At 36.6% G+C, this 19,800-nt stretch overlaps 1 protein-coding gene across 13 annotated transcripts in view; it reads left to right on the top strand.

Annotated features, from left to right (window-relative positions):
* The window catches only part of CDK14 (cyclin dependent kinase 14), a 566,062-nt gene that overhangs the window by 233,116 nt on the left and 313,146 nt on the right, over positions 1-19,800 (top strand). For all 13 annotated transcript variants that reach the window (XR_012074504.1, XR_012074505.1, XM_072965036.1 and 10 more), the window contains one exon: positions 14,936-15,015. Coding sequence is in view for 11 of the 13 variants with exons in the window: in XM_072965036.1 (XP_072821137.1) it covers positions 14,936-15,015 (80 nt within the window). In the remaining 2 variants the exon portion in view is untranslated. The remainder of the gene's footprint in view (positions 1-14,935; positions 15,016-19,800) is intronic.

Below are 19,800 nucleotides of genomic sequence, written 5' to 3'. Positions count from 1 at the left end.
AGCCAGTTCCCCCCAAAAGTAGATGGTTTGGGTGTCAAGAGTGTGGTTCAAAAGCATTGCCCTGGACCTTATCCTGTTCAGTGTTTTCATTGTTGTGGCCAGTGCTTGTCAAAAACAAGAATGGAATTTAAAGCAGACATGAGAGGCGTGAGCAGTTGGTTGCTGTTGACAAGTTGTTTTATTAGGGATAAATCAGACTCCCAAAATCATGTTTAAAAAGTGAATTATTAGGCATAGGGCAAGTTAGAGATGATGTGATTGCGAGGCCCATGAAGAAAACTCAGGGGTTTCATCATTGGCAAGATCCACAAGTTTACAGTATTTTGTGACTATCACAGCCGAATACATGCTTAGGCCAAATGAGTGTAAGTTTGGTTTCTGGCATGGGTCAGGGTGCTGTCCCCGTCCCCGTCCACTCAGACACATCAGACCACATCTGGTAGGATGTACACCCTGGCAGCCCCATCTCCAAAGGGATTAATCAGCTGAGATTTGCCACAAGCTTGCAATTAAGACTCTGAGGGCCCTCAAAATAGTTGAAAAATTTTGAATGTTTATTGAGACAAAGGAGACTGCAGTGTTGGAGAGAGCAGACAAAGGAAGAGAGGCAATGGGAAGTTGATGTCAGAACTCTGAAGGCTTAACACAGTGGCTCTCAACCCTGGTTACACTTTAGAATCACCCAGGAAGTTTTTAAACATATGGATGCTAGTAAACGTGCACAGAGGAAAGACCATGTGAAGACACAGGGAGAAGATGTCTATCTACAAACCAAGGAGAGAGTCTTCAGCAGAACCAAAACCTTGATCTTGAACTTTTAGCTTCCAAAATTGTGAGAAACAAATTTCTGTTGTTTCAAACAAACAAACAAACAAAAGAAACCAACAAAAAAAACCCAAAATGGATGCTAGAAACCCACCCCATATCAATTAAATCAGGGGTGGGGCCAGGCATCGGTATATTTTAAAGCTCTCTAGTTGATTCTAAAACGTAGCCAGGGTTGAGAACGTGTACCTTAGTCTTCTGCACAGTTGCAGAGGCTGGCCCCAGCTCTCTCCAGGCCTTGCCTAAGGCACGCAGGGGCAGCTACGCCGAGCAGCAGCCAGAGCGGCAGCCCCGATTCCACCTGCTTCCAAGAGGAGGTTGGGATGGAATCTCCTCTGCCTCACACCGCTGTTTACCACAGACACTACCCATGGTGTAAAACTCCCTGATTATCTGCTGTCTCTCAAACCTCACTGCATACTTCTCACTGCATCTCCTACCTATCCCTTTCCCCTGTCCTTCAGGCTCTTTTCCTGTTGTCTAGATTTAGAATATTATTCTCTGCTCAACAAACTCTTACTTACATGATACCTCTTTCTGAGTGTTTGCTTTACTCCTGCTATGACAGAATACTGGCTTACTCTTGAGTTTATTACTTCCCTTGAAGTCCTCCAAATGACTCACAAATTTTTATGTCTAGCCTAGGTTTTTGTACTGAGATCCAGACCCATAAATGCTAATGCTTTCACTTGCTGACAAAGATCCTCCCAAATAGGACTGTTGGTTCCCTCTGTCTTAAGTCTCCTTTTCTTTAGTTTCCCGTGACTCGGTACATGTACCCACATCCACCCAGACACTGAAGTCAGGGCATTCGGAGTCATCCTTTGCCACATGCCCAGTGCGCAATCCAGTGTATCCTAACAGCCTGTTGATTCTGTCTTCAGAATACTGTTTTCCTTTTTCCCGTTGCTCTACCAATACTCTGGTTCTTTGTGGCCACCATCTTTCTTTCCCAGGGACCAAGGCAGTAGCTTCTTCACTTCCCTCCCTGCTCCCACTGTTGTTCACTAGACCATAGTGAGGGAGCTGCAGACATATAATTTAATCACACTATCCCTTTTCTTCAGATTCCCTGGTGGCTTTTTAGTAGCCCCTTCTGTGGCCCTTAAGGACGTCCATGACCTGACTCTCCTGTCCCTTTCTCCATGTCCCCCAACCCACCTGCCGCTGGCCAGCAAGCTCCAGCCACTCTTCCTTTCTTGTATTTTTGTTTAACATTTTGTGTTCTCTGCCTTTGGGCTTTTGTACAGGCTGTTCTATCTGCCTGGAATGTTCTTTGCTTACTATTTTATATTTTTTGTTTCAACTGAAATGTCATATTTTCAGAGAACCTTTCCCTAACTGTCTAATCTAAAATAGGTTCTTTGTCTTTTTTTGTGATACGCTGTGGTTTTCGTTCATCATGTTTATCCCAATTTGTGATAGGTTTGTTTTTTTTTAATTGTTAAAGAACTTATTATGGAAAATTAGTAGAGGCCAGATTTATGATAAATCCCCATGATCCCATTACCTGGTTTCCAACATGGGCAACCTGCGTCTAACCTTGTTTTATCTATATTTATTCCTCCCAATTATTATTTTTTTAACATTTTTTATTGATGTATGATCATTTTACAATGTTGTGTCAAATTCCAGTGTTCAGCAAAATTTTTCAGTTATACATGAACATATATATATTCATCGTCACATTTTTTCTCTGTGAGCTACCATATGAACTTGTATATATTTCCCTGTGCTATACAGTATAATCTTGTTTATTTATTCTACAATTTTGAAGTCCCAGTCTATCCCTTCCCATCCCAGCCCGCTTGGCAACCACAAGTTTGTATTCTATGTCTATGAGTCTATTTCTGTTTTATATTTATGCTTTGTTTTCTTTTTTTTTAGATTCCACATATGAGCGATCTCATATGGTATTTTTCTTTCTTTTTCTGGCTTACTTCACTTAGAATGACATTCTCCAGGAGCACCCATGTTGAGGCAAATGGCGTTATGTTGTCAGTTTTTATGGCTGAGTAGTATTCCATTGTATAAATATACCACCTCTTCTTTATCCATTCATCCATTGATGGACATTTAGACTGTCTCCATGTCTTGGCTATTGTAAATAGTGCTGCTATGAGCATTGGGGTGCAGGTGTCATCCTGAAGTAGGGTTCCTTCTGGATATACGCCCAGGAGCAGGATTCCTGGGTCATATGGTAAGTCTATTCCTAGTCTTTTGAGGAATCTCCACACTGTTTTCCACAGTGGCTGCACCAAACTGCATTCCCACCAGCAGTGTAGGAGGGTTCCCCTTTCTCCACAGCCTCTTCAGCATTTGTCATTTGTGGATTTTTAAATGATGGCCATTCAGACTGGTGTGAGGTGATACCTCATTGTAGTTTTGATTTGCATTTCTCTGATAGTGATATTGAGCATTTTTTCATGTGCCTATTGATCATTTGTATGTCTTCCTTGGAGAACTACTTGTTTAGGTCTTTTGCCCATTTTTGGATTGGGTTGTTTGGTTGTTTCTTATTGAGTCGTATGAGCTGCTTATATATTCTGGAGATCAAGCCTTTGTCAGTTTCATTTGCAAAAATTTTCTCCCATTCCATAGGTTGTCTTTTTGTTTTACTTATGGTTTCCTTTGCTGTGCAGAAGCTTGTAAGTTTCATTAGGTCCCATTTGTTTATTCTTGCTTTTATTTCTTCTAGGAGATAATTTTTGAGATGTATGTCAGATAATGTTTTGCCTGTGTTTTCTTCTAGGAGGTTTATTGTATCTTGTCTTATGTTTAAGTCTTTGATTCATTTTGAGTTTATTTTTGTGTATGGTGTAGGGGAGTGCTCTAGCTTCATTGTTTTACATGCTGCTGTCCGGTTTTCCCAACACCATTTGCTGAAGAGACTGTCTTTATTCCATTGTATATTCTTGCCTCCTTTGTCGAAGATGAGTTGACCAAAAGTTTGTGGGTTCATTTCTGGGCTCTCTGTTCTGTTCCTTTGGTCTATATGTCTGTTTTTGTACCAATACCATGCTGTCTTGATGACTGTAGCTCTATAGTATTGTCTGAAGTCTGGGAGAGTTACTCCTCCAGCCTCTTTCTCTTCAGTAATGCTTTGGCAATTCTAGGTCTTTGATGGTTCCATATAAATTTTATTATGATTTGTTCTAGTTCTGTGAAATTTGTCCTGGGTAATTTGTTAGAGATTGCATTAAATCTGTAGATTGCCTTGGGCAGTATGACCATTTTAACAATATTGATTCTTCAATCCAAGAGCATGGGATATCTTTCCATTTTTTAAAGTCTTCTTTAATTTCCTTCATCAATGGTTTATAGTTTTCTGTGTATAATTCTTTCACCTCCTTGCTTATATTTATTCCTAGGTATTTTATTACTTTGGGTGCTATTTTAAAGGGGATTGTTTCTTTACTTTCTTTTTCTGTTGATTGATTGTTAGTATAAAGAAATGCAACTGATTTTTGAACATTAATTTTGTAACCTGCTACCTTGCTGAATTCTTCATTTTTGTGTGGACCTTTAAGAGTTTTCTACATATAGTAACATGTCGTCAGCATATAATGACACTTTTACCTCTTCTTTTCCAATTTGGGTCCCTTTTATTTCTCTCTCTTAGGCCTGATTGCTGTGGCTTGGACTTCCAAGACTATGTTGAATAGGAGTGGTGATAGTGGGCATCCTTGTCTTGTCCCAGATTTTAATAGGAAGGTTTTAAGTTTTTCACTGTTGAGTACTATGCTGGCTGTAGGTTTGTCATATATAGCTTTTATTATGTTGAGTTATGTTCCCTCTATACCCACTTTGGCGAGAGTTTTTATCATAAATGGGTATTGAATTTTATCAAATGCTTTTTCTGCATCTATTGAGATGATCATGTAGTTTTTGTCCTTTCTCTTGTTGATGTGATGTATTACATTGATTGATTTGCATATGTTGAACCACCCTTGTGTCCCTGCGATGAACCCCACTTGGTCATGATGTATAATCTTTTTTATGTGTTGTTGGATTCTATTTGCTAAAGTTTTGGTGAGGATTTTGGCATCTATGTTCATTAGTGATACTGGCCTATAATTCTCTTTTTTGGTGGTATCTTTGGCTGGCTTTGGTATCAGGGTGATGGTGGCTTCATAGAATGAGTTTAGAAGTATTCCCTCCTTTTGAATCGTCTGGAAGAGTTTGAGAAGGACTGGTATGAGTTCTTCTTTGTATGTTTGGTAGAATTCCCCAATGAAGCTGTTCAGCCCTGGACTTTTGTTTGTAGGGAGGTTTTTTATTGCTATTTCGATTTCATTTATAGTGATTGGTTTGTTCAAGTGGTCAGTTTCTTCTTGATTCAGTCTTGGTGGACTGTATGTTTCTAGAAACTTGTCCATCTCCTCTAGGTTATCCAGTTTGGTTCCATATAGTTTTTCATAATATTCTCGTAAGATATTCTGTATTTCTATTTTATTTGTTGTAATTTCTCCATTTTCCTTTCTTATTTAGCTAATTTGTGCTCTCTCTTTTTTCTTCTTTGTGAGTTTGGCCAGAGGTTTGTCGATTTTACTTACTTTTTCAAAAAACCAGCTTTTGGTTTGGTTAATTTTTTGTATGGTCTTGTTAATCTCTTTTTTATTGATTTCCTCCCTGATCTTTATAATTTCCTTCTTTCTGCTGCCTTTTGGGTTTTTTTGTTCTTTTTCTAGTTCGTTTAGTTGGTGGGTTAAATTGTTTATTTGAGATTGTTCTCTTTTTTTTTTTGAGGAAGGCGTGTATCGCTATAAACTTCCCTCTTAGCACTGCCTTTGCTGTGTCCCATAAGTTTTGTGTGGTTGTGCTTTCATTTGTCTCAAGGTATTTTTTAATTTCAGCTTTGATTTCCTCATTGACCCATTGATTTTTTAATAGCGTATTGTTTAATCTTCATGCTTTCCTTTTTTTTCTCCTTTGTTTCGCTGTTGTTGATTTCTAGTTTCTTGGCATTGTGGTCAGTAAAGATGCTTGAGATAATTTCTATCTTCTTAAAATTGTTGAGGTTTCTTTTGTGCCCAAGTACATGATCAATCCTGGAAAATGTTCCATGTGCAATTGAAAAGAATGTATATTCTATTTTTTGGAGGTGTAATGCTCTGAAAATATCCACCAAATATAATTTTTCTATTGTATTATTTAATTTCTCTGTTGCCTTGTTTATTTTCTGTCTGGAAGATTTGTCTAGTGATGTTAATGCAGTGTTAAAATCTCCAACTATGATTGTATTCCCATCAGTATCCCCCTTTATCTCTGTTAGTTATTGTTTTATGTATTTAGGTACTCCTATATTGGGAGCATATATATTAATGAGTGTAATATCCTCATCTTGTATCACTCCTTTAATCATTATAAAATGTCCTTCTTTATCTTTCTGTATGGCCTTTATTTTAAAGTCTATTTTGTCTGAAATCAGTACTGCAACACCTGTGTTTTTGGCTTTTCCATTTGCATGGAGTATCCTTTTCCATCCTTTCACTCTCAATCTATATGTGTCCTTCTCCCTAAAGGGGGTCTCTTGTATGCAGCATATTGAAGGTTCTTGCTTTATTATCCAGTCTGCCACTCTATGTCTTTTGACTGGAGCATTTAGTCCATTAACATTTACAGTAATTAATGATAGATGTGTGTTTATTGCCATTTTGAACTTCTCTTTGCAGTTGATTTGGTATTTCCTCTTTGTTCCTTTCTTCTTCCTTTGTGGTTTTTTAATTTTCCTTTGTGTTATCATGAATTTTATTTAGTTTTTGTGACTCCCTTGTAAGTTTTTGGCTTGTGGTTACCCTTTTCTGTAAGTCTATTAGCCCATTACTGTATCTTGAACCCACCCTACCGAAAACAAAAAATTTAAAAAAGAAAGAAAAAAAAATACTCTTTATTTCCTTGCTTCCTTCTCCCACTCTTAATGATTTTGATATCTTCTTTTACAATTTCATGTTTATTTAATTTGTAATTCATATCACCTTTCCAGTTATGAGTTTCTCATTTCTGTAGCATCCTGCTGCTTTTCTATTTAGAGTAGACCCTTCAATATTTCTTTTAGCATGGGTTTATTATTGCTAAACTCTTGTAGTTTTTTCTTGTCTGTGAAATTCTTTATGCCTCCTTCTATCCTAAAGGATAGCCTTGCTGGATAAAGTATCCTAGGCTGCATCTTTTTTTCATTCAGGACTTTGAGTATATCTTGCCACTCCCTTCTGGCCTGTAGTGTTTGTGTAGAGAAATCAGCTGAGAGCCTTATGGGGGTTCCCTTGTAACTTACTCTTTGCCTTTCTCTTGCTGCCTTTAGGATCATTTCTTTATCCTTGACTCTGGCCATCTTGATTGTGATATGTCTTGGTGTGGATCTCTTTGGTTTCTTCCTGTTTGGGACCCTTTGAACTTCCTGTACTTGGATATCTGATTCCTTCTTTAAGTTTGGGAAGTTTTCAGTCATGATTTCTTCGAAAACCTTTTCAATCCCCTTTGATCTTTCTTCCCCTTCTGGGACCCCTATCATGCGAAGATTGGCATGCTTTATATTATGCCATAGGTCCCTTATGTTGCTTTCATTTGTTTTTATTTGTTCATCTTCCAGTTGTTCTGATTGGGTGCTTTCTGTTGTCCTGTCTTCTAGGTCACTAATTCGTTCCTCTGCATTATCTAGTCTGCTTTGCACAGCCTTTAGATCCGTTCTCATCTCAGCCAATGAGTTTACCAATTCTACTTGGGTCTTTATAGCTTTGATTTCATTTTTGAAATGTTTTATATCTCTAAACATGATCTCTTTTAGTTCCTTCAATACTTTGATCACTCCTTTTTTGAAACCTTGATCTAGTAGGCTATCGATGTCTATTTCATTGATCGTTCTTTCAGGGGATTTCTCTTGTTCTTTTAATTGGGAATGGTTTCTCTGCTTCTTCATCCTACTCATATCTCTCTGGCACTGTGGCTTATGGAGTATCAATTATCTATTGTGGTCCTTAAAGGAGTTTATTTGTTTATCTATCTAATGCCTATGTAGGAATAAACACATTTTCGGCGTCTTTGTCTTTTGAAGAGGACAGTGTTCTTTTGGAGTTCTGCAGGTGCTCTGGTTGGCTGAGTGGGTCTGTGGATATGAGTCTTGGTGTGTCTGTGGAAGAGGGTGAGCTACGAGCATCCTACTACTCTGCCATCTTGGCCTCGTCCCTCAATACCTCTCTCTTTTAATCTACGGGTTCTCCTTTTTTTTCTTGAAATTTATTTGTTGATGAAGCAGTTTCATTTTCTTATAGTTTCCTATAGCCTGTTTTTTTTTTTTTTGATCATATCCCAGGGTGTTGTTTAACTTGTTTCCTTACCTCCTTAGAATAACTAGTTAGATTTAGACTTGGTCAGATTAGGTTGGATTTATTCTGTTAAGGGGATGAGCACTTACATCATGAGGCACATATCTGGTAGCCACTTTTTGTGACTTGAGCAACCGTTAATAGTTATACTCAAATTCTTTCATTCCGTCTTCATTTGTTACATTCAGTGCATCTATACAGAGAAACTTCCACATATTAACTATCTGGTCACACTGAGGTACAGTGTGTATGAAAGCATATGAAAAGGGAAGGTAAATTCTTGATATATTCTCTTTATTTAACAGGTTTTAAACAAATGAGATGGTTCCATAGTACCCTCGAAATGTGACTCAAGAGGGTTTTTTAGTATGTATCTCATTATCAACTTATTGAGTTAAACAGAGTTGATACCTTTCAAACACAGATATTAGTTTAGTGATGCTTAAATTGTCCCATCTTTGATGAGCGAGAGACTCCTACCTCCCTTTGATGTGTGTCAGCCGTCTTTGTAGTTACATGTATTACATGTGGCTTCACAGTAGACGTAAGAGCAGGGACCATGTCTGTCTTGTTTATCCTTTATACCAAGCACAGAATCATAGTCTCCTAATTAGTATTTGTCGAGAGGCAGGATATTGAAACTTAATAAAGTGCTGGGCTATCTTGTAGAAGAGCATTTAGTTTAGTCTTTGTTGACTCAGAACTCGAATCAGAGAGTAGAAGTTACAGGAAGCAAATTTCAGCTCAACATAAAGAAGAACTAAATAACTAGGGGTATAGTAGGGTAGTTAGGTTCTGTCAAGGTCTTTTGAGGGGCTACTTTGTTCCAGGGAGTGGGAGGACCACTATAGACAATCAGGCCCCTCAGGATCTTTTTGTCTGTTCAGGAGCCTGAATGATCACTGGGGTTACTTCTTCTTGCAAGGTAGTAAGACTCCCAGATCCTTTGTTGACAGATTTTATTTTTGGAACGATGCAAATTAAAAATTATTGAAATGTAATTATTTTATTTTCCCCATGAACAATATATGTCCCTCTAATTTTGTGTTTCAAAATATTATGAGTTTTTATATTAAAAATGTCATTATCAATGTTTTTTTTTTTTTATCAAATGTGCAAACTCTTAATAGTTGTTGTTTGGGCATATACCATTCTCTCATTGCTTTAAATCCTCAAGACTTTTTGCAATATTATTCACATCCTAATAAGTAGCCATTACACTATTCCTTTATAAATCTTTGGATTTTATTTTAGAAAAAGAAATTAATTTAACAGAAATAGCATTAGTTTTCTTCCTCTTCTCTCTATATTCTGATGAAGATTAGGGTGAGATGTAATTACTGACAACTTATCTTGAAATTCTAATTTATTTTTCCAGCATAAAATATGGTAGATAACACTTGTAGAATGTTTCAGAATAGCAAAGGTTAAATAGTAGGGGATGATTTCTCATTTACACCAGAACAAAAATTGAATTTGGATGGAGATAGCAAGGCCGTTAATATTTAGTTAAGGTTTTAATTCTTGAAGTGTGTATGTGATAAGCTGTAGTCAGGATTTTAACCAGTGTGTTAAGAGGGAATTAATAAAAGAAGCATTAATAGTAAAACCTTTTAAAGTATTTTTAATGACTTTGCCAAAAATGTATAAGTTCAGCCCAAAATATCATCCTTGATTTAACTCCAGCCTGCCATTGTCTCTCCCTCAGTAGTATCAACATTTCCTTCTATTGCTTCTCAACCAACACAGTAAGGAAACAAAAGCACTGCATCTCCCTGCACTCAGTGTTATTTTCCAAAGCAGTTTCTCTTCAAACAAAATCATAATGGAAGAGAGAGGCAGAATATATTAAATTTACCAGAGTATATTAAATTTCTTTTAGGTATATTGCCTTAATTTCCTTTATATCCTCTGGACATAATTTCTTCTAGGTGTTAGCACATGAACACTATTTTCAAAGATGACCTAGGTAATATTTGTAATTTTGTTTTATTGTACTAAGTTATCTTATGGATTTGAGGTAACTGATGGAGTAGAAAACCTTCAGGCTTTCCTTTGAGGATTGTCCCTAAGGAAATCTCTTTGTGAGATCATCTTTTGAGCCTGGAAAATTTACCCTAAGTGGGGAGTTTTCCTTTATAGGGTTCACAACATGTTGAATGAACAGATGCATGAAAAAATGAATAGGCTGTTCTCCTTATTCAAAATTTCTAGCTCTTGCTTCACTCACATAAGATCATTTTATTATTTACAAACTTAGGGCATACAGATCTGCGGGTGGAGTTTCTGAAGTTGTCAGAGGTTTGGATTTGTAGTTAGAACCAGGTTCAAAGCTGGCTCCACTTCATTGTGGCTCTCAGAACCCCCAGTGTCCCCATGTCTCTGCATGTGGTTAGCTCTGTTCTTGGGCTTTCCCTTGGCTCTTCCCCCCGATGCAGTTGACAGCTCTTCTCGTGTGATGGACAGACTAGAGCAGTGAGTCACGCATCCTTGGGCCTGAAGTGAGCTTCACAGTGATGCCAAGCTGGGAATGGCAGTTGTTGGAAGCATTAGAAAATACTAAAAAAAAAAAAAAAAAAAAAAAATTGAAATGGGGCCAGGGTAGGGAATAGGTCAGTGGTAGAGCTCCTGCTTAGCATGCATGAGGTCCTGGGTTCAATCCCCCGTACCTCCACTAAAAAAAGAAATCTCGGGAGTGGGAAGGGATAAATTGGGAGTTTGAGATCTGGGGATACTAACTAATATATATAAAAGAGATAAACAAGTTTTTTCTGTATAGCATGGGGAACTATATTCAGTGTCTTGTAGCAACCTATAATAAAAAAGAATATGAAAATGAATATATGTAGAACTGAAACATGCTGTACACCAGAAATTGACATAACATTGTAAACTGACTATACTTCAATAAAAAAAAATTATGCTACTGATCTAAAAAAAATCTCAAATTAAAACAGCTCCCTGGTTAGCTTAGAACTAGGCACAAACCTGGCAATATCTCCAATAGAAAGTTCTGTGGTAATATTAACACAGTTTAAAGCACTTTTTTTTGCCTTGTTGTTTACCTGAATTAATGTCTCCATTGCCAATCAAGCCTTGATTGCCTTTTATTCATTAGCCTTTGATTTAATTAGTAAGACTTGTAGAGGAATCTTCAATGTTTTCTTGTAAACAGCTCTAATTTATTGATTCGATTTGAATTTTGTAATTATTCTAAAGAGCTTAAATCAATGTTTGAAGTATGTGTTTTGAATATTTAATAAAATAGTTTAAACCACAGAAGATAATTCTTAGATACAATATTCATTTTGTTTTTCATAGAATAATAGGTATCTTCTTTTAATATCTTTAAAAATGACATTTTGTTCGTATTAGTAACTTAGAATTTCAAATGTTTCAGTCCATATTAAAGTTTTTAAAAAGTATACACCAAAAGTAGAGCATTAGAAAATTTATAACATTACTTTTTCAAAAGCTGCCTTTTCCAAAAGTGGAGCCAGTGACTTAACGTTTTTTTCTCAACTTTAGAACAGAGAGCTTCAGTAGTTGGTGAGTGTCTAGACATGAAGAGAAAAACTATTTAAGAAAATAGAGAGCCACAATGACTCTTAGGTTAAAGAGCAATTTGATAATCAATATGGTTCTTAATGGGAAACCAATAAAGCAGTTGGAGAAGAGGGAGATACTGATTAGTGATCTGGGCTTGGATTATTAAAGATAGTGAGGGATTTTAAACATGTCTGTTGGGTGAGAAAGGTTAATTAACAAAGCACTCTATAAATTCTAAAACTTCAAGGAAATGAAAACTTTACCTGCATGCATCACTGAAAACAAACAGACCGTACCTTTCATTTGAAAAAAGAAAATAAATATTTAAACTAAATATGAAAGAAGATAATGAAATATTTTTATATTTGATAGTTCTGAAATTCTTGAAAGTAATCATTTTTATACTTTATTCTTGAGTTATCTTACAGGTATTGGGAAAGAAATATCAGTATATTAACATTATTAATATTCATTTGGTAAAATATTTTGACGGTCTGCTCTGTACCAGACCTTTTTAGGCTTTGGACACGTAATAGTTAACAAAACAGAAGATTTCTTTGCTCCTGAAGCCAATAGTCGAGTATAAATTTTAAGGTATTTCTTAGTTTCACATAATATAATACGTAAATCTCAATGTCTTTAACTGCTATGATTATCATAACTATAAGAAATTAATACCTAGAGGTTTAATTCACAGGGAATTATGCTTCAGAATCAGAATTCCATTATCCTGAGTCTTATTCTTTTATGCAGTTTGTCATAGTAAATATGTTCAGTTTTTTTTTCACTACAAAAATTATGCACATTAGTCTATGAGATTGCTTAAATGTGTTCCTTCTCTAGCTGCATTTAAAGTGTGAGGGCTGGTTCAGTTTAAGGCTCGTCTCCTTTCGGTGTATTACAGGGGACTCACAGCTTCGTGGTCTGAGAGTGTGTTTTAAGCATCTAACCTTCCAACAACATGAATTCCCTATATTCCAGAATTCAGTCCTGGTATATGCAAGTTAACGACCTCAAGGGAAATGGAAAAGCCTTGTGGGAAGAAGGTTGTGTGTGTGTTTTTTTATGGATGAGGGGAGAAGATGTGTAAATGAAGGGAAAATTCCAAGCAGTTCCTGGAATCAGTTCCTGCCTCCTCAGGGAGCCAGTGATGAGCTCAACTGGGCTGCGAGAATCTGTGCAGATGTCAGCGCTGCCTGCATCCCAGCCTCAAGCCCCGCCAGAGGCGTCCCTTAGTCGTAAAGGACAAAGTGAAGAGCACAAGGTTCAGTCTCCAGTTGAACCCCATGTGCATGTTAATTGTTTTGCTTGCACCTGGGTACCTAGAACATAATTAGGGTTAGAAAAAAATTGAGGTGATGTACTCAGGAGAGGAGAGTTGCAGAGCAGGAAAGCAGCAGGCTGTCCTCCCAGCTGAAACACAAGGGAAAAGAAACACAACTCCTAACCTTGAGAGGATGGCACCTTGTGAACCTTGTAATCAGATGTCTTTTGATTACTGTAACCAGTAATGTATTTAACAATCAGTTCTACGAGGAGTACCCCTAGCATGGTTGCGCTGTGATAAATTCCTTGACCTTTCAAATTTTGTGTCCATGGCAGTTTATGTGATCAAAAACAGACAAATTGGATGCAGTTCCTAAAAAAGACATTCAGATTATTTATTTCAGACTCCGGCACTGGATTCTCCAGGCCACGTGAATTCTCCTTTGCTGGTTCCATAACCTCTAAAGATTTTTGGGTGCAATTTAAATTGTAAAGAGAAACCATTTTTCATCTATCAGATTGGCAAAATCAGTGGTGGATAATATAGTGTATACAGATAAAGGGGGACCAGGAGTTCCTGTTTGCTGAAGGTAGCATAAATTGGCACAGCCTGTATGTGGGATGATTTCTCAGTGTTCATCAGAATTAGAATTTAGAAATTCACATATGTTTTCATCTTGCAATTCTGCTTTTAAGAATTTGTCTTATGGACCTGTTTTTATGTGAATGAAATTATGTCCAGGAATATTTATTGCATCATTGTTTAAGTAGCAGAAAATTGGGAATATGCTAAATGCTTATCAGTAAAGTTTTGGGGTTAAAATTAATATAAAATACATTCATACAATATTTCTACAGTCTTTCAGTAGCAAGAGACAATTTTCTATGAATTTATGAAGAAATCACCCAAATGTATATTGAGTTTTAAAAATAATATATGCTGTACCCTCTATGGCATACTACCATTTGTGTGTGTGTGTGTGAGAGAGTGTGAGTGAACAGTGGTAAATGATGACCTCAGAGCATGGGAGCTGGGTGGCTGAGGGAGGATGTGGCAGGGAAATTTACTTTTCATTAAATGCTTTCTTACAGCTTCTGTAGTTTTAATGTGTGCTTGTTTTACCTATTTTAATTAAGAAAGTATGCTGGTAAACCTTGTAAAGGTAGAAAATAGAGCATTCAACTAGAAGACCAATATAAATAATCATGTCTTTATTTTATTGGATAAAAGTTATCTGCCTCGTGCAATCTTACTTTTAAGTAGAGCCGATATACATTTAGATTGTGTCTGGAAAAACCATCTGCTTTGGAAAGGTCTTGTGTAATTTTGTAATAGTAAAATATTCATAACTTTTATTTTGATGTTACTTACTACATTATAAAACACTATTAGACCAAATGTAATTTTAGGAGGCTTGAGTTAAAAAAAAAACAGTGAAAAAGGAAGGAATGGGTGGTGTTGAGAGAGAGGGAGACAGACAGAGACAGAGAGAGACAGAGAAAGAAGAGGGCAGAGAGAAGACTGATTGTTAAGCTTCTGTCCATGGGGATGAATGACCTCAACTTAAGACTGAAGAAGAAAGTATTTCACCAAAGGAAACAAAGGAGCTATTGGAGAAACAAAAGGAGAGCGTTATTTTGACGGCTTGATTTTTAATCAATCTGTGAATAATTGATCGAACATGGTGTTTTTGTTAAGCACTAGTTTCATTTTGGAAGGAACATAGAGTGAATCACAGAAAACTTCAGTTAAAATCTTGGACTATGCAAGTGTGAATATTTAAAGTGTGAATATTTATGATGATGATATAGGATTCCCAGTCTTACTGAAATTAATCTTGTTTTGATGGCATAATTGAGTCACTGACATTTTCAATGCAAAAAAGCATAAAGCATAAATTGTAATTTAGAACCATAATGGGAACATATTTTCACCCCTATGTTTCTCATCTTTTCTTTTGTTTCTCCAGAGTAAATGGGAAGTTGGTGGCCCTGAAGGTGATCAGGCTGCAAGAAGAAGAAGGTACACCTTTTACAGCTATCAGGGAAGGTAGGCATTTTTTCTCATTATCTTTGCTTTTGTGTTTGCATGATACCCGTTACTATTTAAATATTATACACCTCTGAATATGCTGTATTTCTAAATTATATAGTTATATTTCTGGTTGTAATGTGTAAACTGAAATTTAAAACTCAGTACCTCTTACAGTCATATTAGGTCATGTGAAATAAAATAAAACAATCCTGCTGTATACTCCGGTGTGAGAAAAAAAAAAACTGCTGTGTGTTGTTGGTGAGGCTATCATAACTGACTGAAGAGTTTTATATGTTTGATTTTGATTGCAGAACTTCTAAGGCACCTGTTAATCTAGAATCACTCTACATTCATGACTTTTAAGGAAAGTGCTTAAAAATGGGGGGATAGTGCTATCTTATTAGTCTTTTATATTTCTTCTTTCTTGATTTCTTGGTTCCTATCCTTTAATATATTTTCTGTTGGTTTTTCTTATTGATTTATAGATGCTCTTTACATATCAACATCATTAGATTAGATGACTTATCCCAGGACTTAGCTCTTGTACATAGATGTTCTTAGATTATAAAACAGTGTCCATACTAACTTTGTGGAGTAGTTGATTGGGGTTTTAGACATTCTGAGTTCACGAGACATCTATAAGAAAATGCCTTGTTGGTGATGTGGGAGTGTAGCTCGTAAGAGGTCAGCATAAACAGTATGTACTTAGCATGATCCTTAAGGTGAACAAGTATAACATTTTTATGGGTGAGAACTTTGAGTGTAAACAGGGAGGTAAGTTGTAGGACAGTGTAGTGAGATGGAAGGCCTTATGGTAGAGTCTGGAAAGCTGGGTTTCGATCCTGACTTTGTTTTTCATCACTGTACTAGTTTATTAGAACTGTCGTAATGTAGTCCCTCAGACTGTAGTCCCTCAGGCTCAAACAACAGCAATATATCATCTCATGGTTCTGGATCTTAGAATTCTGAGGTCAAGGTGTCAGGGCCCTCCTTCTGAAGGCCACGAGAGAGGGATTTGTTTCAAGCTTCTCTTGCCTTATAGATGGCTGTCTTCTCCCTGTGTCTTCATATCATCTTCCTTTGTGCTTTTGTCCAAATTTCCTTTCCTATAAGGACACCAGTCATGTTGGATTAGGACCCACTTTAATGACCTCACTCTAACTTGATTACCTTTGAAAAAATTCTTTTTCAAATACTGTCATGCCCTGAGATGCTGGGATTAGGCTATGAATATTGGGGGACACAGTTCAGTCCATAACACTACCTAAAGGCATTGGGCCCGAGTAACTGTATTAGCAGAACACAGGAGATGGTTTGTGCCATCTCTCAGGAACCATTTACCTCTGCATTGTGATTTTGATTTCCCAAGGAGTCTTTAAACTCAGAGCTTTGAATGCTCTGGACATCAGGTGCAAGAATTCTTGATCCCTGATGGAGGAACTGCTTACAAAATGACATTGTATTTTCCTTTGAATAAAATATTTTAAGGTTTTTCTAATAAAATCTGACTTCTGAGTGATTTTTAATGGATGTAAATGACCCTATAAGAATAAGAAGAATTAAAGTCTGGGTCAGTTTTGGTTAATTGTTCCTCTCTTGCCTTTTCATTCTTGCCTTTCTTAGTCTTATTTTTCTGCTATTTATGTGTGGAAGCAAAAGCTATCATCACTATTGCTCAGTCTTTTTTGGTGTTACTAAGTCCAGAAATCCATGCACAGTAACTCCTCTGTGTATCTAATGGTAGAACTTGAAATATTTAGGACAAGGGCGGGAGATGCTTGGGATATGTTCACTTTTACATTTTTACATTAATAAGGGAGTGGCATGGCTTGTTCAGTTGAAAGGAAGAGCTTTAATTTGAGTTTGCCTCTTTCCTGCTGTTTTGGTCAGTTTCCTCATTCACAAAATGTCAACAGCAGGAAGATTTCAAAGTAAGAAAGCACTGTGGGTAGTAAAGTAGTTTTCAAGTGACTGCTTACCACTTATTAGCTTACCTGGGAATTTAGATTTTTAACACATAATTTTCACCTAAATTAGAAACACTTGTAAGCAACCCTAATCTTACCCAAATTTATGTCCAAAAATGGACTTTGAATTTTATCTCATAGAGCTCGAGTGCTTAATGGCTTAATTCAGGTTCAGATGCTATGAAACTCATGCTGTCTTTGATGGGAGCTTAGAGAAATTGAGTAGCCACGCTAAGGCCGGCTTTTCTATTTTAATTTAAAATCCTTATACAATATCTTCATGGTTTCTGATGGTACTGATAAAGAGTCAGGAGGTCTAGGAAAGGTCTGAAAGGGAGTAGAAATTCCTTAGGATACCCCATCTTTAAAACAGCTTCAAAATGTGTATGTTATATTGCTCTGTGATATTATATTCTAGATGCCTGAACTTGTTTTTTGGGGTTTTTTTTGGCTAAAATTTCCCCAGATGAGGAATAAAAGGAAGGGAACCAATTGTCTCTTCTTGTGGATTCTTGAATAGCTAATGATTTTCTTAGGTCAGAGTTGTGCTTAGAGAGAAATTGAGGTACTCTACCAGAGAACAATTTAAAAGGATAATGGGCTTACAAGCTTCTGCAGAGCAAAGGAAACCAGAAATAAAACAAGAAGAAAACCTACGGAATGGGAGAAAATTTTTGCAAGTGAAACTGACAAAGGCTTGATCTCCAAAATATATAAGCAGCTCATATGACTCAATAAGAAAAAAATAAACAACCCAATCCAAAAATGGGCAGAAGACCTAAACAAGCAACTCTCCAAGGAAGACATACAGGTGATCAAAAAGCACATGAAAAAATGCTCAATATCACTAATTATCAGAGAAATGCAAATCAAAACTACAATGAGGTATCACCTCACACCAGTCAGAATGGCCGTCATTCAAAAATCCAAAAATGACAAATGCTGGAGAGGCTGTGGAGAAAGGGGAACCCTCCTACACTGCTGGTGGGAATGCAGTTTGGTGCAGCCACTATGGAAAACAGTGTGGAGATTCCTCCAAAGACTAGGAATAGACTTACCATATGACCCAGGAATCCCACTCCTGGGCTTGTATCCAGAAGGAAATCTACTTCAGGATGACACCTGCACTCCAATGTTCATAGCAGCACTATTTACAATAGCCAAAACATGGAAACAACCTAAATGTCCATCAACAGGTGACTGGATAAAGAAGAGGTGGTATATTTATACAATGGAATACTACTCAGCCATAAAACCCGACAACATAACGCCATTTGCAGCAACATGGATGCTCCTGGAGAATGTCATTCTAAGTGAAGTAAGCCAGAAAGAGAAAGAAAAATACCATATGAGATCGCTCATATGTGGAATCTAAAAAACAAAAACAAACAAACAAACAAAAACAAAGCATAAATACAGGACAGAAGTAGACTCATGGACAGAGAATACAGACTTGTGGTTACCGGGGGGGAGGGGGTAGAGGGTGGGAAGGGATAGACTGGGATTTCAAAATTGTAGAATAGATAAACAAGATTACACTGTATAGCACAGGGAAATATACACAAAATGTTATGATAAATCACAGAGAAAAAAATGTGACAATGAGTGTGTATATGTCCATGAATGACTGAAAAATTGTGCTGAACACTGGAATTTGACACAACACTGTAAAATGATTATGAATCAATAAAAAATGTAAAAAAAAAATAAAAGGATAATGGGAATAATATTGCTAGACAGTTTTAGTGTGTACTGACAGCTGGGGCCTAGGCTTCCTAAATTCTCATGAAACCCTCTCAGGTGTGCGTTTTCGTTATTTCTGTTTTTAGGCGGAGAAAGGCACAGAGAGATTAAAACACTCACCCAAGGTCATATCCAGTGTGTTGGTAGCACTGAAAGTCGAACCTGAGCAGTCATGCTGCAGAGCCCACACTTAAGCATTATAGTAGGAGAGAGAGATTTTGAGTAGAAAATTTGAACTTATACTGCATTTTTGTTTCATGCAGAAGGTTGCATTACTGCCATAAAATTAAGGTCAGCAAAAAAGATAGATTGGATGGTGTGGAATGTAGAGGAAAAGCTTATTTATAAACTTGACAGCGCATTATTCAACAAAGAAAAGAGGGCAGGATCCATTGGGACAGAGGAGGGTAACAGAAAAATCAGCTCAGCAGTGTAGCTAAGGGGAAAGTAGTAGTAAGCAAGTAGGAGAAAAAGAACCTGTGATTGGCAACTGTACAGTATGGAACTCATCATCTGAATGTATCCTTTGTCATGTCTGAATAGTCCCATATGCTTTATTCAGCTTTTTTCTCTCTTCCTCTCTTTAGCCTTTTTCAGAAATTGAATCTTCATTTTTGCTTGTTTATTCCTCAGTTGATTCCCCCCGCCCTAACCATCATTCATTCTGTTAGAATTCTAGGGAAACATTTTAGATTTCTAATAAAAATTGAGGTACCCAGGGAGGCAGAAACAGATAGAAATTCAAGAAGAGATTAAGAAGGAAGGACAACCTCTTTTATTTGGAATCATTAAAACTGCTAGTAAAATGAGTAATTTGATCCTTTAGTTGTTACTTAATTGTATAACTATAATTCAAATACATAATTAAAATATTTTTAATAGTACAGTAAGTTTGATGTATAAATTATTTGTTATTGATATTGTTTTTATAAATTTGGTGTGAAGTTATGAGATAGAAAACAAGGCTGATTTTAATTGAGCCATTAAAATTTCATTGTTTGACTGCTACTTGATTTTCTTAATCACATCTATCTTATGTTATAACCTCTTTGTTTTTGTTGGATTATTTTTAACCACAGAGTTTTTTTTC

This window comes from Vicugna pacos, chromosome 7, assembly GCF_048564905.1.
Source record: "Vicugna pacos chromosome 7, VicPac4, whole genome shotgun sequence".
Taxonomy (NCBI): Eukaryota; Metazoa; Chordata; class Mammalia; order Artiodactyla; family Camelidae; genus Vicugna; species Vicugna pacos.
This window is presented reverse-complemented; position numbering and strand designations above follow the sequence as displayed.